At 41.6% G+C, this 23,418-nt stretch overlaps 3 protein-coding genes across 3 annotated transcripts; 1 reads left to right on the forward strand and 2 right to left on the reverse strand.

The window, feature by feature from the left end:
- Positions 1–798: 798 nt before the first annotated feature.
- Positions 799–10,694, reverse strand: dhrs12la (dehydrogenase/reductase 12-like a). Its single transcript, XM_071919630.2, has 10 exons — positions 10,639–10,694; positions 8,122–8,255; positions 7,205–7,287; positions 6,994–7,089; positions 6,476–6,557; positions 6,309–6,370; positions 5,775–5,879; positions 4,649–4,739; positions 4,315–4,452; positions 799–914 (listed from the first exon to the last, which is right to left on the reverse strand). Exons 1-10 carry the CDS (start codon positions 10,692–10,694, stop codon positions 799–801), a joined length of 963 nt encoding a protein of 320 aa, XP_071775731.1.
- A 989-nt stretch (positions 10,695–11,683) lies between these two features.
- On the forward strand, positions 11,684–18,789 carry ap1s3a (adaptor related protein complex 1 subunit sigma 3a). Its single transcript, XM_071919633.2, has 6 exons — positions 11,684–11,803; positions 16,366–16,544; positions 17,685–17,793; positions 18,013–18,150; positions 18,240–18,522; positions 18,565–18,789. Exons 1-5 carry the CDS (start codon positions 11,801–11,803, stop codon positions 18,273–18,275), a joined length of 465 nt encoding a protein of 154 aa, XP_071775734.2. The 5' UTR covers positions 11,684–11,800; the 3' UTR covers positions 18,276–18,522; positions 18,565–18,789.
- Positions 18,790–19,329: 540 nt separating this feature from the next.
- Positions 19,330–23,139, reverse strand: scg2a (secretogranin II a). Its single transcript, XM_071919661.2, has 2 exons — positions 23,083–23,139; positions 19,330–21,534 (listed from the first exon to the last, which is right to left on the reverse strand). The coding sequence occupies exon 2, from the start codon at positions 21,524–21,526 to the stop codon at positions 19,472–19,474; it is 2,055 nt and encodes a 684-aa protein (XP_071775762.2). The 5' UTR covers positions 21,527–21,534; positions 23,083–23,139; the 3' UTR covers positions 19,330–19,471.
- Between the last annotated feature and the right edge of the window lie 279 nt (positions 23,140–23,418).

Here is a 23,418-nt window from a genome sequence, read left to right on the forward strand (position 1 = left end):
TCATCTCCAGCCTGAGCTCAACCTGTGGAATAGGTGCACAACAATATAACAAACACATGAGTTATTCACATAGCTGTTAAATACAGAACAGCAACGTGGCACGTTTCCAAGTTATCGAGACAACACAAACAAGTCTGAGTCAATCCTTAGCATCAGATTGAACCCATAGCTGGTGGTGTGTGAACAAATAATGGGTGGTGTGTGTGAGTGACTTAGGTCAAATCAGATTCCCATCTGATTGACAGCTTTCATTAAGTCACAGTAACGCACTGGGTTGGTGTGTGTGTGTGTGTGTGTGTGTGTGGATCATGAAAGTGCTGTCCCCATCAGCAAAATAAACTTCCTCAAAGCAGCATCACTATCAAACACTGTTGTAATATAAGAAAGGTTTAAGCCACATAGGTAGTAGTCCATACAAAGCTGACCTCACAAATATCAAAACTCGTTATACAAATAGTTATAAAACCATTACAAATTTTGCCAATCCCAGAATTATAGATGAGTTTAATCTGTGACTGTAGGGCTGGGTTTCCCAAACACATCTTAGTGCTTACAGAAAATCATATTTGTTCCATTTTAAGCCAACGGACACATGATATTAATGCTGCGTTTTTGGGAAACTAGACCCAGATCCATTCCCTCTCCCTCTCCCTAAGCATATTAGCACTCAGATTATTTCTGTCCATTGGTTTCTAATGGGACTACAATCCTCTGAGGCTTTGGGAGCCCAGCCTTGGTCAGTGTAAACTGGTGTTGTTAGCGGTGGTGTACTGGTACCCAGTTCCTGCTGCTGCTGGCTCAGTGTGGCTGGAAGGTCTTGGCCAAGTCCTCCAGCAGAGAGATGAACTTCTGCTCCTCCAGAGGAGAGCTGTGGGTCCAGGCCAGGGGCAGGTGGGTGGACACCATCTTCCGGTCTGCACACACACACACACACACACACACACACACACACACACACACACACACACACACACACACACACACACACACACACACACACACATTAGCATGAAGGTGCACTCACATGGTTGCAATCCATTGACTCACTTTCATTCCTTAACCAGTAGTCTGACTGCAGATGTTACACAGAGGAATAGGGATTTCTACAAGGGTTCGACCAATATGGGTTTTTGAAGGCCAATATTGATACCAATATTTCTGGACTGAAGCTGCTGATAGCTGATATTTGGTGCTGATATTCAATAGCTTTAAATTTTACCATTTTCATGCCAAGAAATTCCAAAAAATTATAAGTAGGCCATGATTTTATTCTTGGAAGTTTAAGTGTTCTGAAGAACACTTAAACTTAACACTTAACACTTAAACTCTCCATTGAAACCCAGGACAATAACAATAATAGAGTAAAATATGGGACCTTTAATGTTAACATGCGACTACCAGCCACTACTAACGTTAGGACAACACAAAATCAATCAGATGTGTCAGTGGCAAAATAATCAGTTCCCAGTCAAAAACAGTACAGAAATTAACCATGTCTATTCAGTTCTGTTGAGACGGCCAAGTTGTACAATTAAAAATGCAATCAACAGTTCACAGCCACTGTTGCCAAAGAATTGAAGACCTCCAATATGGCCACCAGAAGGTGCATTACATCACCTGAAAGCCCTCTGTAAAATGTCAATATCAGCTCAATATATATGGGTCTAACCCCCCAACATGGCCTTCACCACACCCACAACTTGGCCCTCACATCTCAGTCATTTGCGCTCTGTGTCCCATGCAGGTGGAAAGGCAATAAAGTCCAGCCAAACGTACAAACCGGACGACGCCCATCAACCCCTTACTTTTAAAGCCGACCAGGATGGTGACTGGTTGAAGTAATGTAAACACTGGATTAATTTTCAACCTTTATTTCCAATGGCAACGGCTTCAGTCAGACCTCTCTGCTGACGCTGGCACAGCACTGAAACACAGTCAGATGAAGTGTGCAGACTTACCAGACCCATAACCCTTAATCCTATGACCCTGACCACTAAATGTTTAATCTTATACCGACCCTAATTTTCAATTTCTAACCAGAAATGCCGCCTTTTCAAAGTGAGGCTCAACAAAATGTCCACACTTTCTCATCTTTCCACCTTTGTGATCTTCACCAACGCAACAGCAATGGATTAAACTTGCCATCAAAATAATAGGATGGTAGAAACACACTGGAAGTATTGAAATTGATTTGCTATCACTACAGTATATGTGTCAAAGTTTAAAGCAACATTTCATTTCAATAGCATTTCAGTATGCATGAAGTCAACCACTGACATTGGCTTCAAGGGTATAGTTAGTCACAGGCATTCACTTTCGTTTAAAAAGATAAATAAGCCTAAAGCCTAAAAGATCAATCAGCTAAACAATCACACCTCTAACACGTAACAAACTACAAAGATTTAGATCCTAGAAATATTTTTTCTGAGTCAAGTCGTATTTCTACAAGAGGTCATTTTTACTGTTTGCAGTTAAAAGAGAGTCAGAAAAAAGTCTGAATGCCACTACTGTACAGGAAGCTAATGTTGAAGGTTGAATGGTCATTAAGGCGACATTCACGCTGCAAGATTTTTTTTCTCCTCATGTGACACAGATCTGATGTTTTCTAGTCTAAGCTGCTTTGAGTTAAAAAAAAAAATTCTATTCCAATCTGGATCACATATGTGGTACAAAATTGGATCCTAAGGCATGTGACCTACAGTATATGCGACTTGTATTTGAACGCTCCAATCAGAATTTGTCAGTGTCACCATGACAATAAGTAAACCTTACATCATTCACCTGAGACAATAATTGTCATAATTCTGGCTTGGCTGAGCCAGCACAATGAAACACAACAATGGAAAGAAAGCCAAATAGCCGACTGTATTGGTATCTGGGGAGACGCCTCAATTCAGTCAAAAGTCAAAGGCACAGACAGTAACCGAAATGTGCATACTTGCATATGCATACTTATTGTTACTCTATACATGCGTGTCTTTTCAACATCGCTGTTAGTTCATACTAGTATGGAATGTGGGTTATATCCTATAATCGATATGAACAGTCATCCACAAAAATCAGATATGAGCAGATTAGAATTGAGCATGAAGGCCTGCAGTGTGAATGTAGCCTAAGACACATGAAGGTTTGTGTACTACCAAAGTACTACAAATTATCACTTTATGCATAGGGAAACCAGACAAAGATATGTTGGGTAATTACATAAAAAGATGAATGCGGGGTGTTTATGTCTCTATTGATAGGTGCCTTTCATATAGCGCCTCACTCTGTAAGGTCACTTGAGGTCATTGTGTGTGTGTGTGTGTGTGTGTGTGTGTGTGTGTGTATTCATACAGGCACTGTACTCTCTGGCAGTATCTGGCACCAAGAGCAGCCCACTCCAGCTGCAGTGGACACAGGCCAATCGTCCTCCACACACACACACACACACGCACACACACACAGCCGTCTCCCATGCCCCCCATCTGACCTACAACTGACAAACACTGTATTCAGCCAGCAATCTTCTCGTCTCTTCTCTTCTCTTCTCTTCTCTTCTCTTCTCTTCTCTTCTCTTCTCTTCTCTTCTCTCACCCCTTTCTTACTGTTTTTCTCTCTCACCAATTTCTTCACAGTAAAACTGAAATGAACTTCCTGACTTCCTGAACTGAAGTCCTTGTGTTCACTTAAATTAACTCATATGGCAATCTGATTGTTTGTTGAAAGATGGATGGCTGACATCCCATAATTGTTTGACCTCTCAGGTAATCACTGCATTTCTCCTTGAGAGATTTCTGTGTAATCCGAGACAAAAGTTTCTTACAGGTTTCCACACTCAAAAATGCACAGATACAAGGGGAGATTCTTAGGGTAATGAGATGGCATTTTTGTCTATTTTGGCAAACGTTTTAGTATCCATGAAATAATTCTGTAGGAATCCATGAATGATTCTGCTAGTTTTGGCCTTTCTGGGGACCTGTAGTTACTACCACTCAGTTATATCTGTCTTGAAAACCAAGCTAAAAAATCTTATTTTTAACCCACTATAATAGTAGAGTAAATCCAGGTAATGCTATTTCATTCTGTGTTCAGGGTCAGGCCTATTTGCATTTACTGTGACTGAAAGCCTGGGGATAATTGAATGGGGATAATGGGGATAATTGAATAGATAGATAGATAGATAGATAGATAGATAGATAGATAGATAGATAGATAGATAGATAGATAGATAGACAGATAGATAGATAGCCAGCCACACAGATGTATGTATAAATGAAATAAATAAATACATGAAATGGAGGTGATAAGGATTGGTTTCAGGCTGCAGCGTACCCTGGAAGAAGTGTCCGCTGGGCTTGGTGCCGGCAGCCTCGGAGATGGCCAGCCACACCACAGTGTCAGCTCCCTGCTCCGGGGTCCGCAGACTTTCCTTCATGGAGCTATGGAAGTCTGGCATGGCGTTGGCCACGGCTGGGAGAGAGAGAGAGAGAGAGAGAGAGAGAGAGAGAGAGAGAGAGAGATAACAACAAGTTTCCAACTCTTGCACTAAAGGATTTATTGGAAATGTATTTAGAAATTGAAATATTTGCATGATTTGTACCAATGAGGTACCAATTGGATCGGATTGGTTTGTGTGTGTGTGTGTGTGTGTGTGTGTGTGTAGTACCTGGAGTGTCCACCCAGCCAGGATGCATGACTGAGAAGTGGATGTTAGTGTGGGCCTTGGCCAACTGCTCTGTCATCACCACCTGCTGCCTCTGGAACACATACACACACACACACACACACACACACACACATACACACACACACACACACACACGTATGAATGTACAAGGACCAGTTTAAACCAGATATTTAACAATATTTCTTTGAGACAGTACATCCTGTCTAATAGGCTGTCATAAGCAGGTGAAGCTCCAGTCTCTTTTACACAATCAATCAAACCAAACATCCTAATGATATACATTTATAAATTATCACTGCAATACAACTTAAATAGACACAGCAGGCCTAAGAGATACAGGCTTAGGCATTTTATGTCTATAACTTGTTCTAGTTATTGCACTGATTAATCTAGCACTGTTTACTAATAGGATATATTGAGTATTGAGTATTGAGTATATTGAGAGTATGAACCACTATGACACTTTACAAATTAGGCTTCGACTGATATAGATTTTTGAAGGCTGATACTGGTACCAATATGTTTGGATAGAAGCCACCAATAGCCAATATTTTGTGCCAATATTCCATATGTTTTTAAATATATATTTTTTGTTGCAGTGCACAACCTCCGCCAAAACTGAACAATTCTCCAACTTGCAAAGCTGCAGGCTCTGTCACAGTTTGTTTATTATTTGTCTTCCAGGTTTGATTTTCCAACAAAATAGTATGTGACTGCAACGCTCTTTAGCAGCTGCCTTGGAAGTCCTGGATGTTGCACTTTCCCACCAGCACATGAACGCAATATACAGTGATAGTTATGTTTAAAAACAAAAATTGTCAAATATCTGTTCATGTCTTTTTACTGTAGATACCATGACAAAGTATAGCACACATTTTCCAAAAGACTCCGTCAACACTATTGTCTGTTTTTGTTATGTTTTCATTCTATAATAAGCCTTCGTTGAGGAAAAAGAACTGGAAATTCATCTGTCTTGTGTCTATTTCCTGACAAACTCAGAACACCTGAGAGTGCAAAGATGGAGATCACCCAGTCTTGGCCTGTGTAGGTTTGATTGACCCTGCTTAACCCCTGGAGGATCCCCAGGTCCCAGGTCATCTCTTACCTTATTCTGGGCGTAGACCATGGTGCCGTCGTAGCGGCCTCTCTCAGACTGCAGGTTGCCTGTCCGGAGCTTCTGCACCAGCATCCCCCCTGATGACACCGTGATCTGAACATGGAGGGGGAAGGGATATATATACGAATATACTGTGTCATATCATACGTTTTCATTCTTTTCATTCATATATTTTCATGTAAAGCTGGGAAGGGAAGGGGCGAACTAACAATACAAAAAGGCAAAAAGTTGTAGCTTTAATACGTTCTTTTGTTGTAATTGTCAGTTGCATCATGTTTAATGTTACTATTTGCTTCAGTAATGGCCCAATTTCCCCATAGGGATCATTCAAGTTAAATCTTATCTTATCTTGACATAGGATGGATAAATAAAATCACAGTCAAGGTGATTTCACACCTGGTTAGTTAAGGTTATTTGTAGAACACCAGTATTTATGAAAATGTGAACACTATTTTTTAAGGGGAGGGTGAGGTGTGTGCATGGAGGACAGACTCAATAGCAGGTTGTGGGTTTCAAATTCACCACTCTGGGCTCTGCGCTCTTCTCCAGCAAGGGAATGAGACTCTTGGTGAGAATGTAAACTCCTAATGCACAGACGGAGATGGAAAAACACTCATTATCACCCTCAGCTTTCCAGATTTCTGGTACATTCCTGTTTCTTAGCTCCTCATCCCTGACCTTCCACTCACCGAGGACGTTGCTGGCAAAGCTCTTCTCCAGCCCCTCTGTGTTCACATCTCTCTGACTCATGATACAGCCTGCGTTATTGATCTGCACAGATTAGAGCATGTTAGACAATCATTTACTGCAGTCAATAGCAAGGCATAATAGATCTGATGTTCATACTTGGAGGATGAAAGCTGCTCTCATGGAAAAAAAAACATGTAATCACAATTTGATGTCTTGTCTTTTTCTTCATTGTATTGAAAGTTTGCATGGATATTTATGTGTTGATTGAGTTTCATGGCCCTTGGACCCTTGAAACCTGGTAAAACTCCATTAAAATCCAAATACATGGGTGTGAAAATAAGCATGCTTTTTGTTTTTGAGGTCTTTTTTTGAGACATTTTACTAGTGAGAGAGGATTGGAAGGAGGTGAAGATCGAGAGGGATGGGCCAATTATGAATACTAAATACTAGAGAATACTAAAAAAATAACCTTGAAAATATCATTATGTATGCTCCATAGGTAGCTCATGTCTCTTACCAGTACATTGAGGGCCTTGTACTTCCTCTTGAAGGCCTCAGCAAACTCCCAGACCTTCCTGGTCTCAGAGAGGTCCAGGATGTGGACATAGATCTCCTGCAGTGACACAAGCCATTTAGATTAATGAATAGTACCTCTATAGAGAGCCAGAGTCCATTAGTAATACTGTCTGTCCCTTGTTCTTTCTTTAGAGAAGTGAGTCATACTCTACTTTATTTCCTGTCTCCTTGATGATGTCAGCCCTCGCCTCCTCGGCCTTGTCCTTGTTCCTGCACACCATGTGGATCGTTCCACCTGCGAGACAGATTGTGAAAACTTCAGTCTACTATAATCCAGTATGTTGTTCAGGCTGGGAGAAAACCATAGCTGAATACTTACAGAACAAGAGTGTTGGATTGATCTTAACCTGCAAGTGATGCATCCACTTTTATGTGATGTTTGTTTGAGCTACAGTGTTCTACAAAGCATTTGTCAAATCATTGTTTGCTCCAAATCACTTACTACTCACTTACTAATCACTTACACAACTAGTTTATGAATGGAGCATATACACTTAATGTACAAACTGTTAGGGACGTCTTCCTGATATTGATTTGATGCCACATCTAAATTGTCTCAAAGCTTAACTAGCCTACTTTGAACTCATTGGCTTCTCTAGCTACATCTCCTCCTGAGTGATTGGTATAGATATAATAAGGGAAATCAATAAGGGATAATGGCTTGTACCTGGATTCACCTCATCAGTGTGCTTCATGAAAAGAGAAAGTGTCCCTACTATTTTGTTATAATGCTCTGTAAAGCATTTGTAGACTCATAAACTAGGTTTACCGTTGCTTTATGGTGTTGGGTTATTGCAAGGATTGTATGTGTTGACATAAGTTTTGCCAAGGCCAAGTGTTGCAGGTCTAATGGATAAATTCACCTGACCCGATAGAATCTTATAATTCCAATATCGGTGAGTTCTGTTTTTTAACTTGAATTGACGTTTGCATGATCTTTTATAGAAGGAGTAAATTTCTTGACTCCAGATGCCATTTTAAAAATCCACGGGTGTCGATCTGAAAGCATGGGTGTTTGTCTTCATTAGGGAAAAAGTCGATTTTCCGAGCAATAGGACCGCAGCCGTACCTCTCTTAGCGATGGCCATGGCGGTGGCTTTCCCGATGCCACTGTTGGCTCCTGTGATCATGAAGGAGCGCCCGGCCACGGAAACCTCCAGGTCCTTCTCCACAAACCGCTTGGAGGCTGACAGGAAGGCATTCCTGCAGGACACACACATGCACATGTTTATAATGCAAGTCTATATATCTATAGGCCTACTTCTATATGGCATGACACAGGGATTCCAGACGCTGTCAAAGAAGAAAATGAATTACATTCATTACAGAATAATAGCCAAATAAGTAATCAAATAAAGTCATATTAGCTATCTATAATGTCATTATTCATTCAGTATTGTTGCACTGACTTTTTATCGCCATAAGTATGTCATCCTTATTTCTTCATATCTTCTCACAGTGTAATAAGAGGTCTAGGTCTGTTAGTCTGTATCTATATGTATATTTATATTTATATCAATATCTGCATCTATATCTATATCTGTATTTATATCTATCTATATATATATGTGTGTATAGGGAGAGAGAGGGAGTGTGTGTGTGTGTGTGTTTAGGTTCAGAAAGGGTCAGTGTCTCAGTGTTTGAGGTCAGCTTGCCCACTGTATGTCACTTCACAGCGTTACTGTAAAGACACAATAGAGGAGAGAGCGTGCCTGGCATCATGTCTAATGGCATCATCTCTAATGAGGGAGGCAGTGTGTGTGTGTGTGTGTGCATGGGGGGGGGGGGGGGGGGGGGTGCAGATCTGAGACTACCGATGGTGACAACAGAATCGGTGTGTGTACGTGTGTGTGTGTGTGTGTGTGTGTGGCATCAAGGACTTCAATCCCCGGCATTGTCCTGGATGCCATTGTTGAGGGCGGCCGAAGGGGGGGATGAAGGGAGGGATGAAGGGATGGATGGAGGGAGGGGGGGCCGGGGGCAAACACCGAGGCTAAATGCCCGCTCTGTTCGGCGGTGTCATGCAGAGAGCAATTAGTACAGGGTCAGAGCGGGCAGCCGGGCCGCTTTCTGGGAGAAGAGATAACACAGAACAAAGGGAGACGGGAAACAACCACAAAAGCAGCTCTTCAGAGGACTTGGCTTGGCTTTGTACTGATGAGGAAAGGCGCCTTAGGGTTGGATAGCATCAGATAGGATGGATAAGACATTTAGAGTGCCATTGTGGTTGGACAACTGACTTATGGTCTTACTGGCCGCCTGTTGAGTCACTGTAAACTATACTTAAGTTATAAATCGATGATTCTCCCCCTCCACAGTTCTATCGATTCCAGTGATGTAGTCGTAAATTAAAAAGAAGGTACACTATGACATCCAACAACCACCAATATTAACACAGATCAGCTATATTTTCAGCAAGGCATCAATTTATGCATTTTATCCCCTTATAAGTGCCTATCGTCATGTATCTTATATCAGTTTGAAACTAATTAGAATGATGTCACCCTAAAAATTTGGGGAAAGTCTGGGTTAACTCCCATACATCCCTGATTCTATTCTATTCTATTCTATTCTATTCTATTCAGAGCTGTGTCATCTAGGCTGATCCTGTAGAGATGGAGAGGCCCAAACTGACCCCGTCTCACTAGGATATATTCATATAGACAAAGGTATTAGTCTACTGTATCATTTTTACATTTCCAACAGAACAAAACTCAAACTAGGATATTATAGACCTAAAATCAACAATATCATCTTCAAACCAATGTCAGTATGGCAAAAACTCCACATAGACAATGAAATGAACCGAAAACGAAGAAAAGCAGGGTTCAGTGAGATGCATTTATCCTCAAGGAGCCAATTATTTTCACATGCAAATGTTACGCCTACATAACACTTCGCAACACTTTCCCCTGGCATGAGGTAGATAGAAATGTTTCATTCAGATCATTTGGTGATACACAGTGGTGCCTGTATGACTTTAATATTTGGTAACACTATTTGGTAATACTTGTACTAATTGTGATGCTTTACATGTAGATGATAAGCCCAATAGAAGCAGAGATCAACTTTTCTTCTACTTTCTTCTTTCTAAAATCAGACAAACATCATAAAATTACCTTATATTTATTATTATGTTATCACCATAGTTACCCCATAAAATAGGCTATTCAAACACTAAATTTTCTTACATATTGTGTTTATTATATCATGCTCTTATAACAATGTATCTCACAATGTATAATGTATAATACAATGTATAATGGTTTATGATGCTTTATGAGCACCAATTCAAATCAAATGTTACCAAATATTTCTGTGTATCAAAATGGGATCTTTGCATGGGACTGAGTTAGCTTGTTCCTCCTTTTACTAAATCCTATGAAACTTTTACACACACACACACACACACACACACACACACGCACACGCACACGCACACGCACACACAGAGAGAGAGAGAGAGAGGGAGTGATGCGCACATGACAGCCCCACTAGGCGACAGTCACTCCAGATACCTAAAACAGAAACAGTAATAATGTCAAAGTATAGAGAAGAAGAGAAGGAGAACTCTGTGTCTTCTTACCTGGTGAATTCAGTCACTCCCTTCAGAAACCAGGCGGAGTTGCGGTACAGAGACATGGTCTGCTCTGGAAGCCTCTCGGTGCTCGGTGCGCTCTCTCCTCCGGTTTTAATGCGGACCAGAAAACCACGTGTAGCTCCGATGAATTAACATCATGTGGGCGACACCTTCAGTAGCCACCCAGCGGCGGGAGGGACGCAATAGGAGTTAACAGAGGACAGTAGCCTATACAATGTTGTATAGCATAAACCCTAACGTAAAATCACTTTAATATTCCTAAAAACATAGAGACTAGGCTATAGAGACTTAGAGTGTGTCTGTGGTATTGTGGTTATTGTAGGCTACTTTATGGTATTTTTTAACTCCTATGATATCACCATAATATTCCTATAATATCCCTATAGACTATTGTGTCTATGATGCTTAATAGTGAATTTATAGTGACCTTATCGTGCTTTATGGCAGCCTATTTTTATTTCTTGTGGTATAATATCTCTGTAAAATTCCTGCAGGGGCTTATAGTTTTGCCGTGATATCCTGGTAAAATTTATTGCAGGATTACTCGGGCTATATTGTAGTGTGATTCAATCTTGAGCACAATGAAAGGCTGCCAAACTCTTTTGGGAGACAAGAAATGGGATGCGTTGTAAAAAATCAGTTTATGGCCCCAATTTCATACGACACGTCGATAAATATGCAGGCGAACTGGCGGTAAATGTGGATTTGCGCTCATCCGTTTTCTCCAGGCTAAGGTAATATCCACAGAAATATGATGCGCATATGCTGCAAGAGAGTCTAACCGGCTAAGAAAAATAAAACAAAAGGTAAATAAAGTAGATGCATATGTCTATTTTTTATTTATTGTCTCAATTTCATACTTACCGTAACATATATATTCCTGCAGCCTGAACTACTTTCCTATTGACTGACTACCACCTGTCTTTCTGCAGCCTTGCCCAGCGGCTCCTCGGCAGCCAATCACAGCGGCTGGAGCGCAGCAGGGCGCGGCACCGGAGAAGGTGTTGCTCCACAGTGGGCGCACTGATTTCTGGGAAGATCAACAATGTCGCCGCATCCCAAGACACGCGAGATATAAAACAGGATAGGACTTATTATAAGGCTCGGGTTTAAATTGAAGTGACCTCTCTGCGACTGCTGTGACAAAATGGTGAGTATCTGAGTATCTTGCTGTTGTAAGCGGATATAGAGTGTGTTCTTTCCCAAGATGTAAAGTCCATGCACCTGGATAAAATGTGTTGTACACTGTAGAAAGTAGGCTATCGCACAGTCATTTGATCAAGTATTGAGTCCTCTATACTTTTGTTACTACAAGTGAAAAAAAAAATCATCCAGTAGAGAGATTATTTCACTTGTTTCCAATTGCAAATCAACTAAATTCAAGAATTTTCTTGGATCTGCCTTGTTCCAAGATACTGACATTTCTAAAAGAAAAAAAAACCCCCAAAAACTAATGTAACAAGTGGAAACTACATTGGAAACAAGTGGAATAATATATATATATATATATATATATATATATATTGTGTTTGTTTTAAGGACAATAGGATTCTAAGACTGAATATTTGAGTAACTGACTGACATTTTTTGCAGTGTAACGCCTATGTCGCGTCTGGCAGCCAAATTAATGCAAATCTCTGAATCTCTGGGTTTCATTTGTAGAACTGTGAAATGAGCTCGTTTTCTTTCCCTCCTCATAAGTCGAGAAAAATCAGTGTCACACGAAACTATTACATATCTTACTTCATTAAAATGTAGCATAATAATAATTAGCCCGAGGCGTTTCTTTCCAAGTCAGTCAAATCTCGTCCTTAGCAGACACCAGTAGTCTGGCTGTTTTATGATTGCACTCCTGGCCTTCATTTCCTAGTTCACAGGTCCTGGTTTATCTTTAGTGTTGTTGGCAGATGCTCGCGGCTGCACCTCAGGGCAAAGAGCTCTCCTTCTAATTGCCTTTGAAAAAGACAAGCATTGTGTTCAGTGTACTATCGCACTCTAAGGTGCAGTGGAAGGCAACATGGCCTGTGTTTCACTTGTAATCTTCAGTCAGCTTTCCACTTGTGAAATCTAATTGCAGTTTAGTGCAACGACCACTTGTGGGTGGGTTTGTTTTGGTTGCAACACTGGCTGGAGGGATAGTGTGTGTGTGTGTGTGTGTGTGTGTGTGTGTGTGTGTGTGTGTGTGTGTGTGTGTGTGTGTGTGTGTGTGTGGCGGCTCTAGACAGAAACCCTCGCTCTTTGATTCTGAGGGACTGACACCAAAACCCGACGATTACTGTTAGGGATGCACCGATCCGACTTTTTCAGTCCAGATACCGATACCGATAACTGGGCTTTGGGTATCGGCCGATACCGAGTACTGATCCGATACCAGTGTTTAATTAATAAACTGTAGGCTATGCCTCACTGTGTGGAAGAGACTGGGATCATTCTTTTATGTGTAAAGCAACATCAGGCTTGACTTTAACATTGCTTTCCTAACTTTGTAAAACAAAATGTAACAAATAAATACATAGATATAAATGTACTCAATTGTTATTTATTATTAAAATAATAAATAATCGTGCTCCAGCAACTTGGTAAAACATCTTCAAAATTAACAGGAATTACAATTCAAGTGTAAACCTTTTAAATGCAGCAACAAATTGGTCAGGAATTAAAATTCCAGTATAAAACAATACAACTGCATCAAATGAGAACAAAATGTAAACATTAAATCACAATTAAGTCACAAACTAGTGCAAACAAACTTGATAAATTAAATCACAATTCACACAAGTAGTATAAACAAGTAACTTGGTAAAAACAAAACATTCAAAATATGCAGAATAAACCTAAATTACTGAAATAACTCTGGCTTAACTGGTAATCTTGCTTTATGAAACAGCCCTCAAAATCAAGGTATGTTAGTCTGACTATGTGTCGGCCGAATGGAGCAGCAGTACCTGACGAACACGGAAAACACTTTAAATCTTGTTGTGGCAGGAAACAACGTTGACCTACAGCCGAGTCCCCGTAAACCTTGGATTTATGAATGGAGTCTGGCTGGACGCGCCGATTGTATAATTGGTGGAAAACTACTTTACCTCGCAGGTTAAATGGCAGCCTGCTCGGCCGCGCGGTGACCCGGGAGAGTTTAAACATATAACCGAGACAAAGTATTCATGCAGGTGTGTTTTTAACTACCGAGCATCAGCACCGACCCCCGGTCAGCTCACCCCGACCCCGGCTCTGTTATGAGGGTTGGGCGCCAGGTTAGCTTGTTAGCCTGGATGCTAGCTGCGGGAGGCTCGCGCCCCACGAGCGAGAATTCAGTGCGCGAGACGCTGCGAGGCAGGCGGGATCCTCCGGAGCTGCTGGACCGGAGGAGCCACCGGACGGACCGAAGGCAAATGGCCGGGTCTACCGGCTCGCTGCTGACGCATGACGTAGTATGCGCACGTAGACATAAACATAGAATTGAATTGAATAGGTCGGCCCCATTGTCACCGATACCCGATCCAGCTATTTGAGTCAGTATCGGACCGATATCCGATATCAGTATCGGATCGGTGCATCCCTAATTACTGTTGATGTTTTAGATAGCTGAAAAATGTTCTGCCATCACACTCCATTGTAGCTGCTGGAAATATCTGGACGTGACGTCACATTGTCTGCATTTAGCCAGTTATCCATGAGAATAGGAAAAATACACCAAACAACAAAATTGGCCCAGAAATACAAGCTACATCACCAATAGCTAATAAAGTGTTTTAGGGTGGATTTTTCCTGTAACTCTGTAGCTAGGCTACACATTAACCACATGTTAATGAGTTTGTGTTTAGCACAACACATAACACAGGATGTTCCCTGCTAGAACAATGGTAGGTTATTCAATCAATCAAATTTTATTTATATGGCACCTTTCATCAAGGGCGGATATTTCATTTCACTGTTGGGGGGGACAATAAACAGAAAAATTTCTCAAGAGCAATTCCTGAAGGGGACACCAAAGGTGCCGCCAAAAGTACTGTTGTATTAAATGTATATAGAGGTCCATTATGAAACATTTCCATAAGCACTTCATTCCATTCTTATGAAGATTTTATCAAATTGCCTTTGATATTACTGGGGTCTTTCTACTTGGCGTTTCGGTGCACTGAAAAATGATCGGATGTTTGTTTTTCTTTTCTCTGCCATTTTAACTGACCTGGCTGGCTGACAAATAGACACACACACACACACACACACACACACACACACACACACACACACACACACACACACACACACACACACAGCATGCAGGTTATTTACAGTAGTAGGTGAGATGCAACACCCATTAACTGAACTAAAGCTAATATATGCCTAATTAGATTTTGTTTTCCCGAAAAAGCAGATCTCTAATGTTTTGCTGTCAATGTGTAAAAGTCCAGAACGCTATGAAGCCTGCCAGAAACGTACTTATATTTAACATAATGTTTGTTGTAATTATGTCTTTTTTATTAATTAAGTCTTCATTTATTTCCAAAATTATGAACAAAATAACATAGTGGCAGCCATTTTACATGCAGTAAGAAAAAAATAATATACTTAGAACCTAATTACATAGGGTAAGTTAATCTTAAATATTATATTATAGAAATATTACTGTTACCATCTACAAAAGATAAAGTATTTTGGTATGAAATCCCGCATTTTAATTTAACCAAGTATCCTGTATCATAAATACATGTCTGACATTTGTAACAAACCAAACCGCTTGAAAATCGGTCGAAAATTCAGCGAGTTATGAGGATTTTAATTGTGGATAGACCTCCTGCCTCCATACACACACATGCATTAGGAGACGCGGCTGCCCCGTACCAACACGCTGACGCACAAGATTCAACCGCGAGGTAATGGAACAAAATGTAGTCTGGTTACAATTGTGAATGTGTTTTATTCTATTGAGTGGTAGAAGTAAAGAAAAATGTCTGACACATCCTTTGTTTTAAGTTAACCTTTGCAAAGTAGCTTCTTACTGGAGGTCAGCCACCACTGACACACTTCCAGAGATCCTCCACAGACACTCGTACCGAGGGCTAATGTGTGTGTGTGGGGGTTCGGGGAGGCAGGTAGGCAGTGGACCAAACCACTGTGAGGCATATGAGAGAGGGACTCAATCTTTCGAAACTTAAAAACGCATTGTTTTGCGTCTATAATTAGCACAAGAGCTTTCAATGCATATTATTATATTATTTAAAATTATATAGTTATGTTTACAATGATATATTGAGGGGGACAACTCTCTGTTAGTCCCAGGAAGGGGGGGTCCGGACCCCCCTGACCCCCCTGTCCCCCCCGTGATTTCCGCCCCTGCCTTTCATGCAAGATTGCAAGAAGATCAGTAATCTCTTTATTGATAAGAAGATCAATAAAGAGATGCAACACAATAATGAAAATTGCAATAATATATTAATAGTAATAATAATAAGAGTAATGATACAAATATTAATAGTAAAAATATAATAAAGTACATTAAGATGGAATAAAATAGATAAAAAGTGCATCACAGTGAGATTAAAACAAAACTCAAGGTTAATTGCACAGTTTATTGTAAGGCTTATACAGTATTTCAGTCGTCAAAGTCCAGATATCAAGCTCATTCACGCAGCCTCTGCATTCCACTCTGCTTTTCATAAGTCTGTGTTTTGGCTCCATGCGGCTCTTCTTCCCTCTTCCTGTCCTCAGATGCGCTTCCTGCTGCTGTTCAGCCGGCAGGGGAAGCTGCGGCTGCAGAAGTGGTTCACACCGCTAACGGAGCGGGAGAAGAAGAAGGTGATCCGGGACATGACCATGATGGTGTTGTCCCGGCCGCCGCGCTCCTGCAACTTCCTCCACTGGCGGGACCTCAAGATCGTCTACAAGAGGTGGCCTGGGGTTCTCTGAGTGTTTTACTCTTCCATGTCTTTATGATTTATGATTTTTTTTATGTTTCCTCATACAAAACAGCAGTCCTCTCCTGGCAGCTATAGTCTGAGTATGGGTGTTAAGCAGCATATGGATTCCACCCTTGACTCTATTAATGCTTAATGGTTAACTTGCCCGTCTTTGCTTTTGCTTGAAAACACACACTGGACACAGAACACAGGCACACCCATTCTCAACAATGGGTTAACAAGACCTTAACAGAGTAAAGGTCTAGTTAAACATACAGAGCACACAAAATAATATGGCCAAGACCTCTGACAGGCCCATGTTAGTGATGACTCAGCCTAGTGCATATCCTTTCATGGTGCACGGCCTTTCATCCCCTTTAATTAACTTTTTGTCTTACCTGCCAAGGGCTGGTAAACTGAAATAGCCTCATTTACCTGCCAAGAATGATTTTTTTACCGTCCTAAATAATGAATGCACATTTTTCATAGATATGTGTCACCCTACCTGTTTTCAGGGCTATTTCATGTACTGTGTGTTCATTTAAAACTTCCTCAGTCACTTATGCAATGGATCAAGTTTGTAATTAATCATAAAGCTCAGCAGAACTAAATATAACCGAGCCACTCAAATGTCATCATCTCAAAAAGTAACTGGCCGGTGTTGATTTATCTGCCAAAGACACATTTTGCAAGCATTTGGCGCATGGTGGGTATTCATTTCAGACATGCTCACAACCTATATAACCTATTAAGAGTTATATGTCTGTTTATGTGTCAATATATGAGGGTAAATCCTTCCACAACAGAACAGATGAATGCTCAAAAACATGTATCCCGTGGTATCATTTATAGGTGTTTTTAGAGCTATTTTATTTCAGTACTTCTGGTAAGTAAAATTGCCAAAACTAGTCCAATGGAGAATCATATTTAATGTTGGAGTCTCTGTGATAATAAAGCTAATAAGATAATAAAGTTATGGACCCCTAAACAGCTGGTCATTTGTTTCAAAGAGGCGGCAACTGTCATTAAACTTTGTCACTAAATGAAATAACAGAACAAACTGTTTTTCATTTTTCATGGAGTTTGACAACCGTTGCTTTAACCTTCACCCTCTTACCTCTTGGACTGCAGGTACGCCAGCCTGTATTTCTGTACTGGTCTGGAGGACCAGGATAATGAGCTGCTGTCCCTCGAAGTGCTGCACAGATATGTCGAGTTGCTGGACAAATACTTTGGCAATGTAAGCACAGCTGAATTTAAAGCCATAAGCAGAATTCACATTAACAACCTCAACCTTGGCCCGCAAACACTGTTTCTTCTAAGAATGTTTTTTTCTGTTGTGTAATTCTACTTTTGTATATACTAGACAAGAGTCATTAATCAAGAAACTGAAGTGCATATTTGTCTTTGGATTTGTCTTGAATAGAAGGGATATTCGTGTTGTGTGGTTTTCTGTCAGGTCTGTGAGCTGGACATCATCTTTAACTTTGAAAAGGCCTACTTCATCCTGGATGAATTCCTGATGGGTGGAGAAGTTCTAGAAACCTCCAAACTAGCTGTGGGTGCTTCTTTGGAGGAGGCTGACACACTCCAAGAGGTACAGTAAGGTTTTACAGACCTTAAATAAACCCCAGTTTGTTTATTACTCATACAAAATGTATTCTCATATTTCTGCTTTCTTCATAGACAATGGAGGAATATATGAGCAAACCTGCCTACTGAGCCAAGAGAAGACGAGGATGTCCCACTATAGAGGCCACATTTCAAAATGTGCACTGTAAGGTTTATTACTATAACAAAATGGTTCATTTAGCCATTGTTGCCATGTGGAAACCTTGTAAATCCAGGTTTGGTGTTCTTCATGTTTTAAGCATTACATGCTCCTCTATGGGGTCGAGGTAAAGTGTGCCACCCTTGGGTTTATAAAACCCTTTCAAACTCCTTTGGATAAACTCAAAAATGCATGGTGGTCAAGCTGAAAATGCTTGAAAAGTTGACATTTTTGAGATAGGTTTTCACTCGACCTTGACAATATTTAAAGACTTATTTCAGGCAAATCAAGTTTGTAACTACCATGCACGTTTGTTTTAAACATTTTCAGGATAACCGGAATTTGTTTACATCCATAAGTGCCTTTTAAGCCTCATATTTAAGTATCTCAGGGGTACAACACAGGAAATATGGACTGAAAAGAAACAGGCAAACTATGTAACAGCATTGTCTTTTTTCCATTTTATCTGAATAAATGTTCTTTTTCATATAAAAGTATGTCTTTGTAATTTTTATTCTATACAAAACTGCTCCGAGTAGAGTTAAATAAAGTTCTGCCCAAAATAATATTACAAAATGTGCCTAACCCATTTCAAGGCTCATAGTAAACAAGATACATTTACGTTCAGTTTTGAAAGCATTGCACTGTGTGATATTGAGCATCTAGCTCACCGTTTTCCATGTTCGTCAAATGAGGAAACACTACACAGTAAGGAAAAAATAAAGTCAATGCTTTATTAACCTCAGTTATGTCACATATGACCACACTTAAGTAATTTACAAAAAAACACAAGTGGATCTGAGGGATCCAACACTGATTTGGTTGTGTGTGCGTTGAAATGCAAGGCTGGTGAGCCACATGTACTTAGTGGTCTGTTATAGTTTGTTGTTGAGCAACTAACTCATATCAAAAAAACATCGAATGAACCACGAAAACCCACTTACCACCACAAATATGAGACCTCGCACTCCTATAGCTCTGCTTCAGCTAATCATAAAAGGAACAAGTGGAATATAAAGCCTGAACTTTCGTAAACCTACCGAATTACTAAAGTCGACGGCGTGTGTTTAATTTTTCAAAATACTTTATTTTGACCCCCCTCCCCCTCCAGCAAAACAATATATGTATCTACAGCCCCACCATCTAGCTACATTCCTTGGACAGTTTTGGCGTCATTATCATCGCTCTCTTGGGTTTCTGGGTTCAGGTAGCTCAGCAGTTTCATCATCAGCGCTTCGTCATCCAAGCTTTGCGTGGCACCGCCCGTAACCTCGTCCTCGGACTGTCTCTTTTGAGGCGGGCTTTTATCTGAGTCCATTTCATCAAAGTAATCCTGTATCGCTTCTTCGAAAGACCCCGGCATGGTCTGTCCCGCCTCGTCCCGCTTTTGGCTGGCCTTGTTGTTGCTGTTGTACGCAGGGTTGGGGTACTGCGCCAGGATCTGAGCCGCTAGATACGCCGCCAGTTCGTCCTCATCCACAGTGTCGTCGTAGTCGTCCTTTAATTTGTCAGGGAGGCGTCGTTGCGTGGGAGTGGATTCCCCCGAACGCCCCCCGGGCTGAGTGTAGAGTCGTGACTGAGAGCTTTTAAGCTGCTTCTGCTTCTGGAGGGGAGCTGGATCCTGACTTCCCGCGCCTCCCAACCCCAGGATGTTGAGGATCTCTTGTGTCCTCATGTCTTCCGGGTTGCTAATGGTTTGTCTGTCAGGTAGGCGTCTGTTGTAGAACTTTGCCTCGGGACTCTTGTGTTTCTTCTTTGAGGATATCTGTGAGAGTTTATCCTCCACCCTGGATAAATCGTTGGCCTTACGCGACTGCGCCTGGTTTCGTAGCAGGGCTTTGTCTTGATTTGTCAGTTCTCCCGTCTTGAGCATGTCCATCAGGTCTTCCGGCGGTATTTGGAACTTCTGGGAGATCTGGATGAGCTGGTAGATTGCCCGCGGGTCTATGTTGTCTCTGTACTGCGACTGGGCCGCCCTCCTCTCAGCCCTCTTTTTCTCCTCCTCCAGCTCTCGTTTCTGCTCTTCCTCTTCTGTTTTCTCCAGCACTTTCAGGAGATAGTAGTCCACCAGGTTAGCCATGTCATCTGGATCCTCTCGAGGGTTAGAGGATCTCTTGACTGGGTAGCTCTCATCATCTTCCTCTTCATCTTCTATATCGTCGTTGTCATCGTCTTCTTCCTCCTCATCATCCCCATAATCCAGGCCTCGGTCAGCCTCATGTTTGTTGTTCCTCGCCTCTTCCTCCTCCTCCTCCTCTTCCTGTTCCTCAAGCGGAGCCCAGTCCGCTAGACCCCCGGCTACATCTTCGTAAGCCAGGTTCCTCACATTAAGCATATCCTCGTCATCATCATCTTCTGCGTCATCGTCCACCTCCTCATCGTCATCCTCAGCCTGCCGTTTATGCGCAGCCTTGGCATTGGTCAGCCTCCCCAGTTCCTCGAACACTGACTGCAGAGTGGCCAGGTTCTGGGGCGTGTACTTCTCCTCCACGTTCTCGTTGGTCCGCTTGAAGGGGCTGTCGTGGTCCAAAGCTGCGCCCCCTTCTCCCTCCTCCTCCTCCTCGTCTCCTTCGCCCTCCTCATCGTCCTCAAACATTAGCGGGTGCTTCTTGTGGGGCTTGATGCCACGCTGCTGCTGCTGCTGCGCCCAGGGGTACGCGCCGTCCTTTTCGTCTGTTCGTTTTCCATCGTCACCTAGGGAGAGGTGGGCGGCACTGGGGCGAAGTGAGGCTGGCTTGGGGGCTTTTTCCGTCTGCTGGAGGGTGCTGAGCACGGCCTGCAGCCATTCTTCAGTCTTATCCTCCTTATCAGCCTCCTCTCCCTCCTCCACCTCCTCTTCATCTTTCTCATCTTGCTCAGCCTGACCCTTGCTTTGCGTGGGGTTAGAAGAAGCCAGCCTCAGCATGGCGCGCAGCTTCATCGTGTCATCCAGGTGACCGGCATCGTACTCCGGGGCGAGGGCCGCGCGCTGTTGGGGGTCTGTGCCGGTTTTTTGGCGGAGGCTCTCGATGTACTCCAAGGCTTTGAGCATGTCGGCATTAGGTGCCTGGTGGGGGTTCGGCTCAGTTCCCCTCAGTCTGTGTTCTCTGAGCGAAGCCCCTCGCACGCTGGAAGCACCGAGGTGGACGAGGAGGAAGAGGAGGGGGGCACAACAGAGCAGGAGAGGTTTCCCTGCCGTGGAGGTCTTGGGGAGTGACAGCATGGTATCGCCTGGGGAGGAGAGACAAGGAGGGATATGTCAGCGCTGACCTTTACACATTTAGCTAACAGGTTCACAACGGTCACCGCTCTGGCATTTCTTAAATGTCCTCTGCTCTTATCATCACTTGTAATGTCTGGTCTGATGATGAAATCACAGACCGCAAAGACATTTGTATTGATTTGGGAGGTAAATGATACTTTGAATTTTGAAACAAAGGTCTTGTTTTAGCACATGACTTTTGCTCTGATGTAAATCTAGGTCAAACTCTTTAATTTACAATATTTCTATTAAACGACTTGCCTGATGAGAACTGGCTAAACCAACTCAGTGTCCTCCTTTGAAACACTTTTGAAAACACATTTACTTAGGCTTGATTTTACTTAAAGTATGGTTTTCATTTGTTGCTTTTGATATGCGCATTTGTCCTTTAGTATTTTCTTTTTTTTTCTTCTTTATTTATTACTCATGCTTTTATTTATCACTTATGTATTAAGTACAAATCTAATATTAGATCTAATATGATATGATATATGCCATTATGTTTTATGAATCATTTTAAAAATAGGCTAATGATAATAGACAATAATAATAATAATGATAATAATAATAACAATAATAATAATACATAGGTTTATCAGTGTGCATCGCAACAGAGATTTTTTTTTTTTCATGCCTGGTATTTTCATGATCAAACTGGTATCCTGCTGCTGGTGTTTTCAGGATCAAACTGGTATCCTGTTGCCTGTTTGCTGGGAGCATAGCACCGGCATTCAGCTCCCGTGCAAATCTCATTAGTCGTTAAATTGCTGCTCTCCGTGAGTCACAGCCCGGTTGTCACGGTAACCCGGTAGGGCTGATGCTCCCATGGACCTTCTCTTTTAAATGTGAAAACCTCGTAACTCCAAATCCTGGGGATTTTCACGTTTTAACTTCAATTGAACATGCTCCTCTGTGGGTTGAGGTCAATTCTACGACCCTTGGGCTTATGAAACCTTTTTAAATTCCAGTGAGTAAACTCAAAAATGCATGGTGATCGAGCTAAAAACAAAGGTTGTTTTTATTAAGTTTCTAAAAAGTTGGTATTTTGGAGATACGAGATTTTCACCTAAGAGCGGTCAAATAAGAAAAAGGCATGACGGACCATAAGCAATGATGCATAAACAAACATTTTTTTTATTTTTATTTTTATTTTTTAAATCTTTTTTTCTCACCGTTTTTCCTCCATGAATTTGTATTACATCTTTGAGCGTCACTTATCCTAGTTATTTCAATGTTTTATTTATTTTTTATGACTTGAAAATAACACTTCGTTCGAGATAAATCGACGAATTATCCGAACGGAAATGAGAACAAAGAAATACACAATGCAACCTCGCCGCCTGAACATCTGTTGCAATGCATCAGGTTGGCGAACAGCTGCTGCAAGCGAAGCTGAATTAAATTAAAAAAAGAAAAGAAAAGAAAAGAGTTCAATCCCTTGATATCTGATAGACAACAAATTCAGAACAGGGTGATTTGAGTAGGCCTTAATCACAATAATCATAATGAAGTCTTACCTTTGCAGTTAGTTTGTAACGAGGGTCGTGAGTGAGCAGAGCATCTCTCTCGCAGTGTGAGTCTGGTTTCAGCACCGCGGACAGCTCCCGATGCTATAAGAAGAACCACCTGACTCGTGCGTCAGAGGGCTGGGAGATACGCAATACACCCGCACGCGCGCACGCACACACACGCACGCACACACACAAACACACACACACACACACACACACACACACACACACACACACACACACACACACTTCATTTGAGTTAGCCGGATCCACAAACAACTGCTCCTGTCTTTGAATATGAACTGAAAGTGTTTTGTTAATTACTGACCCAGCAGCAGCGAC

The sequence above is a fragment of the Centroberyx gerrardi genome, chromosome 6 (genome assembly GCF_048128805.1).
Source record: "Centroberyx gerrardi isolate f3 chromosome 6, fCenGer3.hap1.cur.20231027, whole genome shotgun sequence".
NCBI classification, from domain to species: Eukaryota; Metazoa; Chordata; class Actinopteri; order Beryciformes; family Berycidae; genus Centroberyx; species Centroberyx gerrardi.